The 21756-nt window shown below is 38.8% G+C and overlaps 1 protein-coding gene across 1 annotated transcript in view; it reads right to left on the reverse strand.

The window, feature by feature from the left end:
* Window positions 1–21756, reverse strand: part of nbas (NBAS subunit of NRZ tethering complex) — a 181537-nt gene that overhangs the window by 11276 nt on the left and 148505 nt on the right. Inside the window, exons 50-52 of the mRNA XM_079255987.1 lie at window positions 16880–17019; window positions 11793–11940; window positions 10450–10584 (exon numbers count right to left, since the gene is read on the reverse strand). Of these exons, the coding sequence (XP_079112113.1) occupies window positions 10450–10584; window positions 11793–11940; window positions 16880–17019 (423 nt within the window). The remainder of the gene's footprint in view (window positions 1–10449; window positions 10585–11792; window positions 11941–16879; window positions 17020–21756) is intronic.

The following is a 21756-nucleotide window of genomic DNA, read 5'->3' on the forward strand; positions in this document are numbered from 1 at the left end:
ACAGATCAGTGGAAAACTAATCTGACCGTGGAAGAAAATGTTTAACATCTATCCTTCCTTTATCATAGGTCATTAGCCCAGAGAACACACAACCCTGTCCTGGAGTGTATGTATTTTGTGCACAGCTCTGTGCATGTATGTGTGTCAGGTTCAAAGCCCCTCCAAATCCCCTCAAAAGATTCAAACACCACACACTGCCTCTCTTCAGAGAATTCAAAAACAAGAGGCATCATCTGTCTCATGCGAGTGTGCTCGGGCTTGCAGTCGATGTGCACTGTGAGCGAACAAACACTCGGCGTGACAAGACAACTGACATATCAAACTGCAGTCGTAGGATGTCCAACCCCACCCTCCAGCTCTTGTTTTACCTTCTTATTTCTTGCCTTCTCTCCTTGTAAAAGGCAGCCAAGGTTGTCTTTCGTGCTTGTTTTCAGCAACCACTTAATGTTGCCAGATTGGTCTGGTCAATATTTCCTAGCCTTGTTTTTCATCTGTGCTCTCGTCACTCATTTCCTGTATACATCTTTCTTCGTGCTCTCCCTCCCTCGGCAAAACCCAGCTGAGAGCTTAATTGGAATTACCGTACACGTACAATGCCTAATACATAATGCATGGCCAAGCCTTCTTTTATCATTTAAATCATAAAGCTTCTTTGGAATGCCAGACAACACACAACTATCTCCTTTCCTCCTCCTCTCATCCTTTTCTTTACTTCCTCAGGCTCTGCTTTCCATCCCATCCACCCTGGCTGTCCCTAGGCTTTACTGGAACATCAAACTGAGCGTGCACACACACACAAACACAGAACAATCCTTGCTTACAGCGTAATGTGATTGAAAGTGACAGTAGAAGAGGCTGTAAAGCCAAAAAATAAAAATAAAAGTGGGTTGTGACGTACATGAACAAACAAATGCACACAAGCCGTGAGCAGTTCCAGGATCAACACACTGAGTAACACACAAACAGAGATGGATTAAAAGGTCCAATATGGCACCAAAGCTGTAAACAAACCCACTTCAACAAGCAATTAGACACCTAATCACTCACTCAAACACATGCACACACACCCTTTCTTCCACACTCTGGTAGGTATATGATTTCTTGCCGAGGGCCGGCAGTTAACCTGAGTGCATAAGCTACAGAAGGGTGTGAACATTAAATCCAAGATGAATGATAAAAGCAAAAACTGGCCTCCATGAAGACAGAGAGGAAGCAGTTAAGTCCAGTCATAGCACTGGAAACAGGAGCGGGCCTGCTGAGAATTACTGCTGTGATGGATTAAATGGCGTATTATCTTTATGCTGATGAGTTCAGGTTATTGTTACCTGCTCTACTGTTCAATATCAAATTTAGGGGAAGTTTCCAGTCCAGCAACGTCAACCAGCAGTGGCTGGGTTTTATGTTACCCAACATGTCTTACCCAAATGCTTTTTCCAATCATCAAAAAGAAAGAGATAAACTTGACATTTCTTTAAGATTTAAAAGTAATAGTATATTTCTAGAGAAACTATCAGCAAAATGTATGTTTTCATTAATTTAAAATTATTTCAAATTATAAATTTTAATTTGTATTGTTTTTAATGATACAAAAATGTCCTATGACATCAGCCATGTTGTCGTCCCATGCATCTATGGTGGCCCAGAATGGACAAATTAAATGACAGATGTCTTTTTAGTAGTTCTAGCAGCCCTAAAAAGATCTTCTATATGTTTGAAATAATCTTTATTGGAGACAGAAATGACAGGTCCTTAATATCTGCTGGGAAATATAGTCTTCCTCTTAAATAATAACCTGTGATGACAATGTATTCGTTATTTATGTTTTCATGTTATGCACATTTATAGTCCATAAGTATTGTTTTTGTACTTGCAAATCTTTTAACTGCCTTTTAGATTTCTTTTTGGATTTTTTTTTTTTAGATTTCAATTCAAGAATCAATTAGTTATTTTTATAGACTACATTTATTGTATGTAGTTGTAGGGAATTAATTTACTGGTTCATTTAATTGTTTCTGCTTTCAATGTTTGTATTTATACTACTTTGTGTTGCAATGAAATGTGATACGCGAAGTCTAATGTACTGACTGAGTGGTGTCTTAGGTTACTTAACACTTTGTCAGAGCAAGAGGTGGTTTGAACAGCAACTGTCTGTGTGTCTGTGTTAACAAATAGCTCTATCTTTGTATGCTGCACTGAAAACCCTTCTCGTTCTTATCAGCCCCTCATCTCATCTTTCCCTTCCTTCAGTTTAGACTGGCTTCATTTCTCTGGCTCTGTACTTTTCTTCTCCACAACCATATACAGTGTGAAAAAGTATTTGCCCTGTCCTAATTTCTTACAACTTTGCAAATTTTTCACATTTAAATGTGTCGTCAGAGTATCATAATCAGAGTAAATACAAAATGTAATTTTTAAAAGGTGGTTTTGTTTGTTAAAGAAGCAAGGCTCTCAAGCCTTAATGACCCTATGTGAAAAAGTATTTGCACCCTGACCCGACTAACTTGTGCCACCTGCAGCAGCAATAACTGCACCCAAGTCTTTGTGATAACTTGGAATGAGTTTTTCCACATGACTGCGGAGGAATTTAGCCTCACACTTCTCCACAGAATTATTGTAACTCAGCCACATTGGAAGGGTTTCCAGTGTGAACTGTCCATGAAAGACACATTTTGTAACTTTTTGATATTAAAACTCTGCATTCTGCAATTGTTTGCTGACACCGTGACCTCTATCATGTGCATTTCTAGAGCCGCTGACACTCAGCAACATCCCAAGGCTGACAAACCGCATTATACAACTTTTATATCTGGGAGGCGACGTGACGTTTTGTTTGATGGAAAAATAAGCAAGTGGCCGACTTGAACAGGCAATGTTGCTGATTCAGCAAAGAACCGCAAGAAGATTAAGAGTGAGAAAAGGACAGAACAAGAGTCATCATAAGATCATCTTTTGCTATCTGGAGAGAGCTAACAGGTCTGCCAGGATGCAAGATGGATGCTGAATTAGCCGTCGATATGGGGGCAAATAACGGGAAAAATGGCAAAAGTTCTGTAGTGTGTCCTTAAGGTCACACAACAGCATTTCAGTTGCATTCAAGTCATGACTTTGACTCTGCTACTCCAAAACCTTAAATTTTTTTAACCAATTCAGAGGTGGACTTGCTGATGTGTTTCGGGTTGTTGTCCTGTTGCATAACCCAAGTGCCCTTGAGCTTGAGCTCACAAATTGATGGTTGAACATTGTACTTCAAGTGTTCCTGGTAGACGGTGGAATTCATGGTTCCATCAATCACAGCAAGTCATCCAGGTCCAAGGAAGCAAACAATCTCCAGACAATCACACTGACATGTTTTACTGCTGGTATGATGTTCTTTTTTTTATCAAATGCAGTTTCATTTTAAGCTAGATATAAAGGGAGGCACACCTTCCAAAAGTAAAAATTTTGTCTTATCAATCTAAAGCAGGAGGGTCACCAACTCCGGTCCTCGAAGGTTACCATCCTTTCTCCATTGCAACACACCTGATCCCAACGAATGGCTCATTGACAAGGAGGTGTAGAAGATTACAAGTCTTTGGAAAAACTTTTCATTTAATTTAAGTGTGTTGTACCAAGGAAACACTAAAACCTGCAGGATGGTAGCTCTTCAGGACTGAACGTGGTGAACCCTGGTCCAAAGAATATTTTGCCAAAAGTCCTGGGGGTCATCAAGATGTTTCTTGTCAAAAGTGAGATGAGCCTAGCAGACCATTAGAGGTTGTTCTGGTTTCTTTTGTGACCTCCTGGCTGAGTTGTCATTGTATTCTTGGAGTAATTTTGGAAGGCCAACCACTCCTATGAAGGTTTGCCACTGTTCCCAGTTTTTCCCATGTGTGGATATTGGCTCTGACTCTGGTTCACAGGACTCCCAAAGTCGTAGAAATGGCTTTGTAACCCTTTTTCAGACAAAGATTTCAATCACTTTGTGTCTTACTTGTTCTTGTCTTCCTGAATTTCTTTGGGATGCGGTATGATGTGTTTATTTTCTGGATCTCACAGCATACTTCACTTTCTCATACAAGCTCTACTGAAGTGATTTCTCAGTTGAACAGATCAGGCAGTAATAAGGCTTTTTTCCTTCGTAAATGAAACCACCATTTAAATTCTGCATTTTGTGTTTAATCAAGTTATTTTTTTCTAATATTTAAATTTCAGTTATGATCTAAATATATATATATATATATATATATATATATATATATATATATATATATATATATATATATATATATATATATATATATATATATATATATATATATATATGTGTGTGTGTGTGTGACAAATTTGCAAAATAGAAATAAACCAGGAAAGGGGGCAAATACTTTTTCACTTTACCTCTTCTTTGAGACAAGCACAGAACAAAAAGAAGAAAATGGGAAGATACAATGAGGCGTTATCCGTAATGTTGTGCAAGTTCCTGCTGCTGGATAAAAGAATTAAACGTGCACATTGTATTCTTCTGCATTAATACATCTCGTTCTTCATTACCTGCTCTACTACCTCTTTGTCTCCCTTTCAAATCATCTGCTCTACTCCCACTCATTTCCTCATGTCTTTGGTTCTTCAACACCCACTGTGGTCTCAGCGCAAAGCAAACCCATTTACCTCCCACATAGAATCCCAGGAAAACAGTGTAATGCAAACGAAAATGAACATACATGTCCCCATAGTCAAATAAATAACTTTTTCTCATTTACTTTTGGTGTTGAGTAATTTTCTATAAAGGCCATTTCAATTAAAGACTAATCTTCATAATTGTTTTTTTTTTCTTCCTAATTTTAATCTCAAGGGCATCTCCTGTATTTAAGGGAATAAACAAAACAATAACAAAATAAAACAATGTAAACAGTAATTTTTGAATCAGATACAAACCAGAGTATCTGGGAAAACACATTGCCAAGGCAGTGTTTGATGATAAAGCCTGCCAATCTCTCCGAGTGGCATGTGGTTTTCATGTACTTAATCACAAGTGCGCTGTTGATAAATTCACTGAGCACTGTAGCCAAATTCAACCTCAGGCTTGTTAATGTCGAAATAAATTATGAGTGACATTTAGGAAACTGTTCACACCATAATTCTAACTGGCGTGATGGAGTGAAACGAATTGTTACAAAAGAGCAAACCTTAATGAAACACTTGAACTAAACTGTAAAGTAAAAACACTCAATTAGGAGTTAGATCCATGTTAGACTCGCCGAATTTGGAACTGGCCAAGCTGAGCTGAAATCAATCATTTCTGATCCTCCTGAGATACTGATCTGCTAATAGCTGCTGCACAGTAGCTGCTGACAAACTCAGGCTATTTGTTGATCAGATAAAAGGGCTGTAAGCGATGTCCTTGGATCTACTTTCTATAGAAGTGATGGGTCTTTTGCAATTTGTGGACAGGACAGTGTGCAGATTATCCAGTTTGAAAAAAAGCATTATTGGGGAAATGAAGTTGGATTTAGGGATTCTTTTTTTCCTTGGTAAATGGTAAAGTAACTTGTACTTATACTTAGTGCTTTGCCAGTCATCCTGACCACTCTACACTACATGTCACTTTCAACCACACACACACACACACATACCCAAAACACTTCAGCACTTAGCCAGAGAATTGATCTCCAAAATTTCCAGTTAAAAGACAACTGCTCTTCCTTCTGAGCTACAGCCGCCCTCCTTAACCAACACACTGACTAATCATTAGTACTAGACTGCTACTTTACTCCATTTATGTGAATGATATGCCTTATAAGCTGGAGAGTGCAGGAATGGTGACTTTTGCTGGTGACACAACCATGTTTGCATCTGCTTCTAACTCTGAGCAGGTTAAAGAAACACTTTAAAACAAAATTGTGTTTATCTCCAAATGGGTTAATGAGAATAAATTGAAACTGAAACTTAAATTAATAGGTTCTAAAAATGTCTCCATTAAAAAAGGTAACTCAATCTCTAGTCCTCACACATTTATATTATTGTCCATCAGTCTGGTCTTGTGCATCACATAAAGAAATGACAAAACCATTTAACTCAGAAGAGAGCTGCTCGCCTTGCACTTTGTGCTCCATAAGGGAGACCATGTTAGAAATGCATATGAAACTGTCCTGGTTAATGATAAAAGAAAGGCTGACATGCTGTTTGATTTGTTTTTAAAGAATATATATACTGGAATTTATGGACAATTAGTCCCAACTAAGACCAGACACGACCACGAGACAAGACAAGCAATGGAGGAACATCACTGAGGAGAACAGTGACGTACAGAGTGGTGGCAGACTGGAGCAGGTTTCCACCTCAGCGCCTATCACTGGTTAATCAGTGGTTTTAAACATAAATTATGGAAGTTGTTATTAGAAAGGTAATTGTATAAATTATAACAGCTGCATTCCATTTAGTTTTTATTTGTTATATGGTTTGTAACTTTTAAATATTTTGTATGTCATGTGTTTAAGGTAGTTGGAAATTGTAATCATTCAAACTTGTTGGCTTTATTTCTTTTCATCAATAATGAGTATTCTATTAAATAAACAAATGAACAAATGAGTCGTCCTCTGCAGAGGACTGCTTTTTCCACCAGGGAACCCCTGCTTCACATCAAAAAGACTCCTTCAACCTAACGGATCAGCCAGATTTAAAGTTCTCAGACTTTACCTTTAAAATATAAAATTTAAAATGCTGTGGGGATTGTAAAATTTTCAGCACCCGCATATTGGGGAGGAAACCAAGGATATGACAGATAATCTAATTATTTGCATGAGAACACACAATATGTGTGATTAAACAACCTTTACTTTCTTAGCAGCAAAAGAAAGACAGTTTCTTCTCAGCTGAGCACACTTTTAACATTCTGAACTGTTGAAACGGCCTCTTTTTGCATCCTTGCATTAAACCTTAATATAAAAGGAAATGTGCATGTAAGTTCCCGTCTGCAAAACAAGCACTAAAAATGAGCACATACACTCACACAACACAAACTGTTCACACATTAGAGAAATATGCACAAAGGCACAACAGGACAAACAAAAACTTGCGTACATCTATAAAGAAACAGCAAGCCAACAAGCTACCTGATGTTTTATGCATAAAATAATTTTTCTTTGGCTGTGTTGATCATATATTCAGATGAACATTGTTCTGTACAGCTCTGAACATGCCCTTGTCTGTTCAGCTCCTAGGTGGCAGATGCAAGATTACTGCTCAAAGCAGCATGACACACCGCCTGTCATCCTGCATTCACATACCCATCCTCTAACTCTCCCTGATTTGTCTCTTGTCTTTTCCTTCTGCTTCCATATGCAGACTTACACACTTTCTGAGCACTCTCTTATATTCTTAATCTCTATGTAACTTTACACTGTTATACACTTGCCATCTTTGTCATTTCCCTTGTCGTCTCCTTTCTCTTAGCTCCCACTCCTCCTCCGTTCCGTTTCATCTTTGCACATCTAAATCGCATATCGTTTCTTTAACCATCTCCCACACCCTACCTCCCTCAGTTCTGCTCTTCTCTCACTGTGGTATAAGAGCAGGTGTACCAAAATAGGAGTGTGGTCGTTTCATTTAGAGGCTCTGTCAGCTAATAGTGAGGCTCTCTCTTATCTGATTCAGGAACAAAGAGGGGGTCTGCGGGGTCTGAGAGGCCTACTTTGTGACAACTGCTTATCTGATTTGAGAAAAAGTGGAAAGCGGCCCACACATCTTTCAAAGATTACTTGCTTATCTGACAGTTTGTTCCCAAAACAATCAAAACTAGAGAACAACTCGGATGTGTCCACACAAAATCGGGTGTGTGATGTAATGCCTCAACACAGAACCGTGTAGTTTTATTTGATTTCAGCATTTTAGCTCTGACAAAATCAGTTTTTCTTTCACTGATGCATCACTACAGAACTAAAACTATTAAAACTTCACAATAAAACTACCAACAAATTCAAGTACAATGACAGAAATGTATGATAACATCATACTTCCATTCATTTCATACCCAGTCAGCTTCTGTTTACTATTTAATACTCAATACAATGTTTCATTAATTTTTTTACTAAAATATGTCATGTTTCCCCCTGACTGCTCAGAGGTCAAATGTCTAGATTTAACTAATTAAACCACCACCAAACTTTCACTAAAGTTCCACTAAAATCATAAAATTTATACTCACTACATATTAGATAAAAAACTAAACATCTTTAGAATGACAGTGGAGTGTTAAGCTTCAAACTCCTGAGCTACTAAGTCTTCAGTGACCTGAATACACACCTTCCCAGAAAAAAGTAACCAATATTAATATAATTCAATGGATATGTTTAATCATGGCTTAAAACAGTATTCCTGTGTTGGATAGTGCGAGATATTCCAAGATTTCAGGCTTGTCCCTCAGACAGAGATAGATTTGACAGTGTCAGAAAAAGTTAGGATGATTATCTTGCTGTCTACATCTCCTCATCAATCAGCAGTAACAATGCATGGAGTGATGTTTACATAAAACACATTATGCCAAATTAGCTAAAGGTAGCTTGTGGAATGCAAAACACAAGAAAATCTGATGAAGGTTCAGCAGAGGGAGCGGCAGCAGGACATTGTACAGGACAGACCAGAAGCATCCCAGGGAGGATGCAGGATGGAAGTGTTCAACAAACCAGTGGAGGAACTAATAAATGCTGAAATAAACCGAGTAGATATTTTTCAATCAGTCAGCTCATAAAATCTACTCTTCTTTTTATTGTCATAGAACAGGGTTGTATTATGGTTGTACATCAGTATCTGTCTGTCTTGGATTTCTAGACGATGATGCTGTCTGTTGGTCAAATGCTGATTGGTTGGGAGTTAGTTCAATAGCAGACAGAAAACATGAACTCCTCAAATATAAATAACAAAGAAACACAAGAAAAGCAGAGTCAAAACTACTCTGGGCAACTTTCAAATTTTAACCCCTCTGTGACACTAGAAAAAAAAAAAATCTTTTTCAACTTTGAAATCTCTCTTTTTCAATGCAGGACGAAGCTGAAGCATCAACAACAGCATCAACATATCCAAAAGAAAACCAAACCTCAGGTTGTGTGCGATATTTCTGAAAATGCCCCCCAAAAACTGAAACACATAAATCTGAGTAATTATGAACAGTAGTTTTGTCCTGCTGTAATTCAACAGAATATGTCATTGTACAATCTGCAAACATCTCACGTGATTTTGTGCACAAGCTATTTAAATGACACAGGACGGCTTGCTGTGAATACACAACATGTCTCTCAGTGTGAAGCTTTCTTACCTGTCATTGAACTTTCAAGCCCTGCTAAACTTCAAGGAAGCTCACTTGTGTTCAAGGACACTTGTGGACTTCTGTTACTGTACCACTGAGCATTCTCATCACCTTCATCTCAGTAGGATATGGCAACCGCACCTCCAAAGACCACAAGGCACTGGCAGGTGGCAAAAACTGCAGAATGTCGGCACCCGTCTACACCAGCACTGAGAGCATTTATCACAGTTGCTGAGTAGGCAGAGTGAGGAGAATAATCATGGATGTATTTCATTTAAATTATACTCTTTACCCCCCCCTGCATGGTGGCAGGTGCTACAGGATAGTCTGCTTCTGCACCTGCGAGCCCAAGGGAGGGTTTTGCCCAGAGGCAGGATCATTACGCCTCTGTTTTAAGTTATTAACACTTTGTTGTGCTCTACCAGCTTCGTCCAGTACTTTTCTCTCTGCTATTAATGGTGCAATCAAATAGATATGATGATTGATTTCCAGATCAAGCAAAAGTGGCAACAGTTTGTTTGCCTGATTTCCTCTCAAAGAATTTTACTTTGGATTTGGCAGAAAGAAAACTTAAAACTTCACCTCAAGTTTGGGGTAACAAAAAACTTGTTTCTTTAAAAAAGACAATATTATGTAATGCTGTAAATGTGAAAACATGTAGAAACTGAACCAAAGTTTATAGCGATTTCATTTTATACTGTCATTGTCTATACACACACACACACACACACACACACACACACACACACACACACACACACACACACACACACACACACACACACACACACACACACACACACACACACACACACACCATGGTTTCTAACAGATGGTTAATAGTTGAGACAGTACTTTATTAACAGTGAAAAAGCATGTTGAATTGGCTCTCTGTGTAATCCACTGTACATCACTGCATAGCGCTTCCTCATCGACTACGGTATGTTTTCAAACTCGATTTCCTCATTAACTTTGAGTAGACTCTGCCCACACACACACTCCTATAGCCCCCCAATCTTCTGGAGAAACAGCCTGGTGCTTGTCACAATTTTTCAACAGCTAAATGTTTATTTAGAAATGATCAAAAATACATTTGACCTGCTGTCCAAGCAGTCAACTTCGCTTGGTCAGAATTGGAACATGGTTACTGCGGATTTTACATGGCTACTTACTGCGCTCATGCTGTTGATCTGACCCAGACTCAACTGCAGCAGCTGCTCATCAGCGCTTTCAGACATCAGTTTGAGGGCAGGCTGCAGGAGGCTCGGCTGGTTTTGGAGCAGCAGGTTTGCTATGTGTCTGATACACTGAAAGAGGAGAGAAAGGAAGATGAGGGGCGTTGGTCGATACATGCGTGGATGAAAGGATGATTTGAGGGGATTAAGCAATAAAAAAACAAAGGTGTGACAAGTAGGAAAGGAGGCAAAGGCAAAAAAAAAGGAAAGGAAAAAAGAACAAAGAGGGTATCAGAGGCAGTGAAGGTTAATCAATACAAATACACTGTATCGACATGCAGACACAAAAGGTTTTCATGCAAGCACATGCAAACGGCAAACACACAGTCCTGATGCAGCCTCATCCAGTAATGTATGGATAACACAATGCAATCTGACTCCCCCATGCTCTGGCAATTTCATTCCATCAGATTCAAATTAAAGCTGCTCAGAACAGAGTAAAAGGCCTCCTTTTCCTTTTCCACCCCCACCCCCCTTCCCACACTAATATTAGATAGTCAGGCAGACACTAGCCTATTCACACATAACAGTATTAATGCTAAACTAATATCACAGTCAGCTAGCCTTAGACATACAGAATGGCATTTGGTGCAAGACTTGCATGGCGCCCAGCAGGGCATGAATAGCATTAGGGGCCATCAGATATCAAAGAAGGGCTGCTGGATATATGCTTTGCAAAAAGCATTGAGCTGATGCTAACACGTTGCTGCGGGTTACATGCTTAATAGCTTTAGGCTCCAGTATTAAGATACTGGCTGAAATGCTGGTGCTGCAGTGTCGTACTGAATGCAAAGGAGCTTAGTCCAAATCTAGTATATTGATAAAGACGGACTATAAGTGTGAGGGAACCACATTCACTTTGGTTTAAAATGCTAATTGCCTCATTTCTCACTATGTTACAGCGGTCACATGAGCCTTTTGAAGGGATCTAATCCAATAGTTAAAATCTCACAACATATTTAGAGGAAAGACATACATTTAATGAAAACGGCTATTTCTAAATGGTACAAAAATACAATGTTATTCATGTGGTTTTACAGATTCATTAACATCTACTGCAAATATGATAGTTTAAAATATAAATACTGCAGTTTTATACATCACTAGTAACAAAAAGCAATATCTTAGTGCAGTGAGTTTCAGCATTACAGCGTTGAGTGAAACACATACATTATTTCTCGTATTCACACATATAATGCGTTTGTATCATCAGTCTTTGTCAAAGTGTAGATTATTTAGGACAATGATAGCAAAAAGAAAATGTAGTGTTAGGGGATTACCTGCGCATGAAGCTTGTGTTTGGTGTTATAGAGGGACCTCACCATGGTGACAACCTGCTGACCCAGGTCTACTCTGGCCTCTGATGCCTGACAGCGGGTCAGCAGCATTGAGGTTAGCATCACCCAGGGGTTCCGTTCTGACTGTGCCCTGCACATAAAGAGCATAAACATGAGTTGTGTGTGTAGTGTTGTCTTTCAGTCTTCTAAGGTGAACACAAGGAGAAAATTGGGTTTTAAAAAAAATAGAAATGCATTTCTTTTTCTTTTTTTTTCTTTTTGTGCTTTTTAAAGCAATATTGAGTTTTTGGGAACACTGCCTTCTTTCTGTATTCATTGTTTTGACCCCGAGGGCCATCATGTTATATTTTTTAAACCAAAACAACTATATTTAAAACATCCCTTTGTGGTAAACCACTGGAATGCTACGCTACTCATCAGATCCTCTGCAATCATAAGATACCAGATGATAATCCTTTTTAAGACACTGACTGGGTTACAACACATGATTAATGTTCGTGCACCATATGGCACACATTATACATAATGAATACTATGACAATAAAATCTACATAAGAAAAACATGCAGACATAAAAGGAGGCAGAATGATCAAGAGGTTTGCAGAAAAACCAATGAATTCCTTCTGTGGCATGCAAGAGAGGAGGGAAGATGTTTAACCACAATTCTCCAGTAGAAAATATTAAACACCTACAGTATGCATTACCCCTCTCTACTGAGTGAACACAAGGGGACAGCTGCCAGCACTGACAGACATCACTCTGTTTACATGCTTTTTCATGAGCTCTCCATAACCTTTGTTAATGCCTCCAGAGTAATAGATCAGGTCTTGCCAGGGTCAGCAGAAACAGGTAATGCTACGCGAATGCAGTCTAACTTTCAAGAATCTTTAATAACACACATCAGCCAAAGGAAGGAGAGAGAGAGATGAAAACCACAGTTCAATCAGTATCTGTTAATTAAATCCGGGTTGATGGCACGAGTCAGATTAAAGCCTGAAAAACAGCTGACCACAACAGGTTTCTGTGGGTCCAGCTAGAAAGGCAAAAACAAAGGCTTCATTAAATGTGGATTGAGCCACCAGAGATTTACACACCTTCTGAGTAATAGTCAGATTGTAAATATTCATCCGAAATATGCAGAAAATCCTTCAACACACTAAAACAATGCAGACACTTCCAGTAGTTAGAAAATAGATGTCAGCATGCCAGCACAGCTGGAAGTTGTGGATGTGATTAACATGACAAGCAGGGAATTAAATATTAAATAGGAGGTCCGTAGAAAACGGAAGGAGATGGGAGATGAGAGGATGAATGATATGTATGTGTGCTGTTAACCTTTAATTCACTCTGGGTGTTTTAAAATGATAAGAAGAAGATGGCAACAGCCTGTAAATGGTTGGCTATAGGATCAGAAGCAGAAATCTTCATACAATGAAGTGTTTCTTCTACAAGTACAGTAGAAGTAGGCGATATGTACGCTCCTGAGCACATGTTCATAACTGGAAAACAAGTGTGTGTGCGTGTGTGTGTGGAAGATGGAAAGAGGCTGTAAGATGAGGAGACAGGGCATGATAAAGAGACGGAGACAGAACAGCAGGACGCCTGTGCGTGTCCGTCAGTAGAAAAGGCAGCTTTCCATCCAAGTACTGGGGTGTCTTGCCCTGACAAGCTGCTTCACCTCTGGATGATACGGCCATGGGAACAAACAGAGTCCACTTATGCTGCTGGCACGCCGCTGCTTCCTGTGCTTTTCCTGGGGGGGGGGGGGGGGGGGGGGGGTCTGCATGCTACAGTGAATGTCTGTGCTCTCTCCAAATCTGTCACAGGGTGCAATGTGAGTCACAGCCAGCCTCCATCCGTGCTTTGAATCATGACTCAGTTTATGTGGTCAGACCGAAGGATAAGCTTTGTGGATGCAGCTCTCAGTACAGCTTCCAAAACAGCCGTTTGTAGCCTCACGAAACAAAAGATTTTCTACCTGCACATAAACACGAATGCAGAGCTGGAAATTCAACCATGTTTCTTGCACGAAGATAACACCTTCAGGTCTTCAACCTCTTAAAACTGCCATTTGAAGGTTAAGTTGGTCTGACTTTTGTGCCCCAATTCACAATGGCAGATGAAGAATTTACAGCAGCTGAAAAGGATAAAGAGCACAGAGCCTTTTCAGGCTGCTGTGCTTCAAATAAGCATGGATCGTGTGTATAGTTTTGCCAAAAAATGTTCTATAAAATATTTATGCATGCATGTTTGAAATGTTAAGTCATTCTTTTATGGGTTTTTTTTTTTTTTTTTTTTTTTTTTTTTTTAACAAACATTTAAGTTTGAGCACCTCGCAACAAAATTACCAATATAGTCCACTGCAGATGAGACTATATGGCATTTTACATTGATTGGAGTTAGTAATCTGTTCACACCAGTTGGGGGGAAAAACAGATCAACATATTTAGTAGCAAGAAAAATGCGTCATCGATCACAAACACTGAGCTTTTTGCCATTTGTTAAATCTGTTGAAACATACGATCATAGTTGACAGTCCAAGCAGTCTGACAGCTGTAAGTCTCATAAAATCAGAGGAGGTTCAGTCAGATCCTGGAGGGGAGTTAGGTTGTCCCGGCCTAATCCCACCCATCCTACCATTTTTACACAAAGCTCAGTTGAAAACCTAAAACAATTTATCTCTTTTCCAACAGTGGGAGGAATTGATTCTACATTTAAAAGATTCCATATCTTCAGTATGAGTCATCCAAAGGACCCTGGTACCATTTCAAAGCCAAAGGCATAACCGACATCCCTGTTGCAAGAATTTCAGTCTGAACCGAGTACCACAATCACAACGTATGGTCTCCCCCTGCATAGGGGGTAGCATCCTCTACCGTCTCCAGGCATTTTGGCAGCACAGGTTGCTGTGCTGGAAGTTGCTGGTTGATCAAACAAAATCATTGGCTGCTAACATCCAGCACATATTCATTAAAACAACACAGCACTGTGTGACTAATACCATCAGAATGCACAGTGACTGTTTCTTACAGTTAAATTATGGGCTTTCTGGGAAGTCAAAAACAGACATGAACACAGAATGCATCTGTGAATTGGCTTAAAGCTGCTATTCATGTGATTAGTAAGAAGTAATCAGACCTCTGGCTTTGTCAATTACACCAAATTAGTAATTAATAGCAAGGACTTCAGAGCCATTTATCACAGTTCTACAGATGCAGTGACAATGCAAAAATAGTTTAACCCCTCCACCAGCTCAATAAATTTGAGTTAAAGTTGTGTGTCCTTCACACCTTAAGTTTTCACACCATAGGTCCCACTTCTGAAGGCAATATTCTGGATCTTTCAGCCTGGCTGGTCATTTAACACTTCAGGCATCGGTATTGATCCTTTTAGTTGACATAGTGCTCATTTAGATAGAAATAACATTGTGCAGTGTGATCCTGCCAACATATTTTACACAATCTTTACAGTTAATGAACATAATGGCATAATCTTGATGAACAAACTAACACATTCAAGAGTTTCGAAAACTAATCTATAGACAGATGTTATTTAGAAGTAGCTGCATGAAGGCTCTTGTGAGTCTCCAACGACAACCGGAGAAGAAGTCTAATTTAACCTGCTGATCGAAACCGTTTGAACAACAGTCTGCTTTGATTGAGCTCGCAGGATAAACTCCAGACAGCATAAGCTCGTATTGTCCCTGCAGTCCTTGGAGTACAGCTCACTTTTAATCGAGAACAATGGAGCAGGAGAAGAGCAATCACATCATTAGGCACTTATCGATAATACAACCGACTCTCGCTGAGGCTCATAAGAAAGCAGCTGGTGCAAGAAGCTCAGAGCCTGAAGCTCTGTGATTTCCAACTCGGAACATCTATGCATGCAGCACATGTCACTGAATGATTAAAGACACAATTTTCAATTCCCACTCTTAGTGAAATGAGAACACACTGCATAAAGGATGTCCATTAAAATGTCAATGTCTGCGTGCATCTCTGATTTTTAAAACAAGAGTCTTTTCATTGTGAAGCACTAAAACATACAAGAGATTACAGTAATAATAGGTGGGTAAAGGGTGCTATAACCCAGGCTAATAAAACAAAATCAAAGAACATGTATTCCTTTAAAACTTCAAACTACCTGTCACTAAAGAGGCTGAGAGGGCATCGCCCCACTACAAGGCTACAGGAGAGAGACAATTATTTAATTTGGATGTTAGTCTCCATAACACAACTGAATACAAATTTTATGAAGTATAAGATATTTTTCTACTTTTTTTGCCTTTGAATCCTCGATGAAATATGAATAATAAGGTGTGTAATGAGCCACAAACATGAGGCCTACCAGATGAAAAACTAAGAGGGAGTAATGATTCAAGCAAAAGCGCTTAAAGAGATTTTTTGACATTTTGTGACATATTGTCTCAAACTTAGGTGTTCAAAACTATTTTGTTTTTGTGAGTGGACTGCTAGGCAACAATGGCAAAGTATCAAGATACAAAATATCATACACAAATTGATGCATTTTGTGTCTTAAATGCTGCAACCACCCCTCAATGTTGGTGTTATGTAGGAAGTTAGCACATAGGAAGTGCCCCTTCTCAAGGTAAACAGTACTCATTCAAAGGGCTGGTATAGTTAGTGTAAAATAAAATGTAATGCATCACATTGGGTCAGCCGTTTCCATCATTTCTGATCCTTATGTTTGGTTATTTCCTGCTGGCATCACATTAACTTATGGAGAGACTATATTTCACTAGCTGCCAAATATTTTCCAACCCTTGACAAGTGATGCTGAAATTACACATGATAACTTCACCTTTCCAAGTTTCTGCTGTTATTAGATAGATTAAAACATCAGATATTTTAATGATCTTCTAACCAGACATCTGGAAAGGATTTTGGAATTCTTTCGAAGAAATCTAGTAATACCATTGTTTGCTGCATTTAAAGGTGACATTAAAGATCTTACGTTGCAACAAAATAATAAAATTAGTCCACAAAAGTTTTTTCTTTATCCTTGGAAAAAAAAAGCAGTTTTTAAAACAAAAAGGACACTGATCTTACACTTCCTCTTCCACCATAGGTGGCCATGCTTGCAGAAGAAGAATGATCAACTGAAAGTCCTCCCACTTCTGTGCTGCATCCAACATCTCCTGGAAAAGGGCATATCTTTTGTCCTCATTCTCCACATCCTCTATTTGGACCTGGTGGGGAGAAAAGAGAAAGTAAGAGCACAAATAAGAAGATGCCCATTAAGGTTATCAACTGAAAACATTGTTGAACATGAAGTACAAATGACATAATTGAAGAGTATTCAGAGGAACCATCTTGGAGAAAGACAATGATAAACAGCAGCATCATCCAGAAATTCGTCCCAGTGATCTGTTTTGTCAGCTTCTTCCAGTATGCACATCACAAAAATGGTAAAGCAGCATTCATTGATTTCATGTGATGCTTTCAACAAACTTGACAACCAAATGATTAAAGCAGAGTTTGTGGGCAGGACATTTGTGCCAGTGGGGGATACAAATGAACTGCACGATCACACACAGCCAATCTAGACAACTACCAAACCTTCAAAGCTTCAAATACAGTGCTGAATAGAAGGAGCAAGGCCTTGTGTTTAATAGCATGTTTCATTATTATTGTGGAAGGAAAAAAAAGTCACCTGTGGCGTTGCTTCATATATACTGCCGTAAGAAAGAATGCGATGGGGGATAGACGTGTGAGAAAAGCAAATGAAAACTGAACAAGGGCGGGCTAATGTGGGGGGGGGAGACGAGGTGGTGATGGAGGGAAAGGAAAGTAATTAATGTTCTCTCCAAGGCTGGCTTCTAGTGTGATTTAACAGTTCAGAGAGTGGCTGATTTCTGAAGGGAAAACTACAACCTGCCAAAGCATGGCTGCTGCAGAGACAAGCTTTGTCACACTAGCAGACATGCATGTGCACACAAAGATATACACACACATAAAACAGAAGGATTACTTACAGCCAGACTAATAAAAATAAAGAATCAGCCTCAGGGTGCTCATACTTGGGGTGTGGATATGAATGCTGGTGATATCAGGCAGTATACAGTGTTAAAGGTGCTCTGTAGAAAAAAATAAAGTCACAACTATCTATAAAATTTGGAAAAAAGCATTACCAATGGTGTTATATATATTTAAAAAAGGCCTATTTAGTTAAACTATTTCATTGGGAAACATTAGGTGTGGTCCATATTTTTCTGTAATAAGCCGCTGAAGGCAACAGAAGAAGCAGCTGACAACCTAGTAGCCTCGTAGCCCAGAGCTGGATGTAGAAACCCAACAAATCAGTGGCAATGAGAAGATGAGTAGCAGCTAATGTAAAGCAACATCCTCCAGATCCAAGCCTGCGTTTGGGTCCACTCCTCCACCTCATCTGGACACTGTCAAGCTAGAGCACGTTCCTCTCATTCACCTGTCAAAAGGCAGCTGACATGAATCAGTGGATTTACGCCTTGCAATGGTGACGCCCCTTAACGGAGTGGTATTACAGGGATTTAACTTGCCAAAATACATGTGCGCATATACAAAAATTATGCACATCAATTGTCATTTGAATTATCACTGAACATGGTATAATGTAAGCTATATATTTGCAAAGTTAACTATGCTCTTGTGGGCACTCTTGACAATTTCAGAACTGAGATAAGAATTAGGATATACTTGTCTTATTTTTAATTACCGTATTTAGTTGTTTGCAGGCTTCCTTCTAGTCATTATGGAAGACATTATGTGTTTACATCCACATTGGCACATGAATGCTGGAAGAAACAGCTTGATGACACCAAGCTGAATTACCAAATGTACAGTTGAGATAAAGTCTTGTTACAGTATGTTCTAATGATTGTACAAACTAAAACTCATGCTGGGAAGCATTTTAATCTACATCAAAGCCATGATAGAGAGCTTCAGGTGAGTTTATTTTTATCTGAAGTGTCTGGGATTTCAGTTGTGCTTCTATTTCATGATTAAAACTACGACACAACCTCAAGGAAAAAAAAAAGTGACAGCCCAGCTGATCCATGCCTGGCGCTGTAGTCAACTGCCTTATGATGCGAGGTAGAGGAATAAATGAGTCAAGCTCAGGACCCTATTGAAAATGGAGGTCATTTGGGAAACAGAAATGGAATCTTAACTACCTGTAAAAAGCCAATTCTCTAATCTAAAGCTCTCCAATCCATCACTGAATGCAAACTGCAACCCAAAGCCTGTTCCTCACCATTACTGTCTTTTTGCATTATAAATACTGAACACTTTTTAACTGCGGAAACATTTTATACATTCCACATCCACTTTTATTTATTATCTTTGAAAATACAAGGGCATTTAGGATTTCTGGACTACTTGAACATATTATGATTACTCCATGGAAACACAAAAACACATCTATGTACCACATTCTCATACCTGCCTGTGCACAGAGATACAGGCTCACGCAGAGATCAAAACTCACCTGCCGTCAACTGTAAATGAAATTGCTGCCAATTACTACGTAGCTTTGAGGTTTATAGTTTCTTAACAAGGAAGGATGGCAATTAATTATACATAGTGATTAAAATCAACATTTTCTCTGTGGTGTACAAAGAACACAGTGCAGGAGGGCAAAAACAAGAGGGAGGGGTGAGACTGCCAGGAAATACCATGACAATTAGCAGAGGATAGTTGACAAATTAGATCGGCCACATGGTGGTTTAATTATACAGCTAGGTTAGAATTACATCCAAACTCTATATACCTATTTGTCCACAACTTTGTACACCCAATCCTTACACACAGATCTACAATTTTTTTTTTTTTTTTTTTTTACAAATGCATTTAAATATGACACCACACAAACAGGGTACATTCAATTACTGAATAGATACAGGCCAATTGTGCAAACATCTCAGAGACCCCTGTTAGTATTCACAGGCAATTATGGTATTTTATTATTATGTTTTAACACTTAAAAACAGACATTTTAGTCATTAACTTCAACTATATTAATATTCCATAAAATACTTATAAAAGGTTTTGGTTTGCTATTGTGGAAAATGGTAGTGATATTGTAATACATAAACACACAATTATTCTGCAATGATTCAGAACTTGAACTCACACCTGGTAGAAAAAGTAAGTGTGTTGTACATCTGCTTCTTTTATTGCTCCTATCTAATGTACAGAATGTTCACAGAACAAATATTTTAAGGTACTTGGAGATGCTTTCAGTACTTCTTGTCCCACCTCATCCCAGACTGTAATGGTCTTTTAGCTGGATGTCCAAAAGAAGTATAGAATACTTGCAGCTTATCCTAAATGCTGCTCCTTTAGTTTAACAAGGACTAAGAGACCTCTACATATCACACCAGTTTTAAACTCTTCACCCTGGCTTCCAGTCACAGAAAAGACTTTAAAATTTTACCATTAGTTTTTGGCTCAGAATACAGGTCTGATATGTTTAGAGAATATTAACCAAGCAGAGATGCAGATCATCAAGTTCAGAACAGAATCCAGAATCAACATGAGAAGCAGCATTTAGATGTTATGCAGGAAACAAGTGGAACAAACTATCAGTGGAGATGAAACTTCACCAAATGAAGACACTTTTAAAGCAATGTTCAAAACATTTTACTTATGTATCTATGTATGGAATCTGCAAAATATATGTTTAACTTATCGAGACTGTTACTTGCCTTTAATCATTTTAGTTCAGTTATTTTCAGGTGGTTCCATTATGAATCTATTATCATTTCTACACACCTTTTTAATAACGTCCTAACATTATTGACTTTCTTTGTGTTCTTTTATGTATAGTGTATTGAACTTCTTCAAGTATTAAATGGGCTATACAAAACTTTTTGACCTTTGCTCAGCAGTACTATTGGGACACAAAGTCTCATTTACGAGAGACCTGTTTTTGTAACCTTGTAGGCATGTCTTTGGATGACATGTCTTGCCTCTACAAAAGCAATAGCATCAAGAATATGCAACATGCAATGTAAGCAAGCTTACAAAGAAATAGCATCAAAGCCATTTTTTCTTCTTCTTTACTGGCACTCGAAGGCAACTGTGTTGTTAAATTATCCCAAACTCATGTCACATGCTCGCCCACTGTGACAGGAAGTAACCATGCTTTCAGCAAAATGGTACAAAAGGACACAGAGAGCAAGAGGTAAGCATGGAAATGATGTAAGCAGACAGAGAGGCTGAAGCAAATGAAACATGACAACTGGTAGTTACCGGCAGCCGCTATATTGCTCTTTGACAACCTTTAACTTTTTTCAGCACAGGAAAAAGTGGAAAAACTGGAAGCAGGGCATTGGGTGTAAAATGGCCTTTTCTGAACTGCTCCTATTTGTTCATGAATTGTTGGGTGCAATGAAATTTCGAGACACATCATTGCTTTAGAAAATGATAGGACCAGTATGGAGCACTTTGACAACAGCTTTACCTTTAGATATTCATGTGTCCACATGCACGTTTTCCTACAAAAGAAACTGATCAAACATCAATCATGCCTAAAGTTTTTCTTAAGCCGTGTAAGACAATTTACACTTTATAATCTGACTAAAAACAGCCAAGTGCATTGTAGTTTGCCTAAAACCGCTTCTGGAGTCAAGTTGTAACACAATCTAAACCAGCTTTTAGCATATGACGATAGAAACTTGGGGGAAAAGTAATGGAAATGCAGGGGTGTGTGTGAGATATTGGATTAATTGATAAGCAAAGCAGACGACAGTCAGAAGGTGTGTGGGTAAATACACACAGCTCACAGAGAACACAAATGGAGATAATGTGCAAAAGACTGCAGCAGGCAGGACCGGATGATGTTTTATTTTCATAAAGCAAAACAATGGAGATGTGTGTATGTGAGTCAAAGAAAAGGATAGACAGATGAAAGTGGAGTCATCTATTCCCCCTGAGAGCTGCTGGCA

This window comes from Telmatherina bonti (genome assembly GCF_933228915.1).
Source record: "Telmatherina bonti genome assembly, chromosome: 16".
Classification (NCBI taxonomy): domain Eukaryota; kingdom Metazoa; phylum Chordata; class Actinopteri; order Atheriniformes; family Telmatherinidae; genus Telmatherina; species Telmatherina bonti.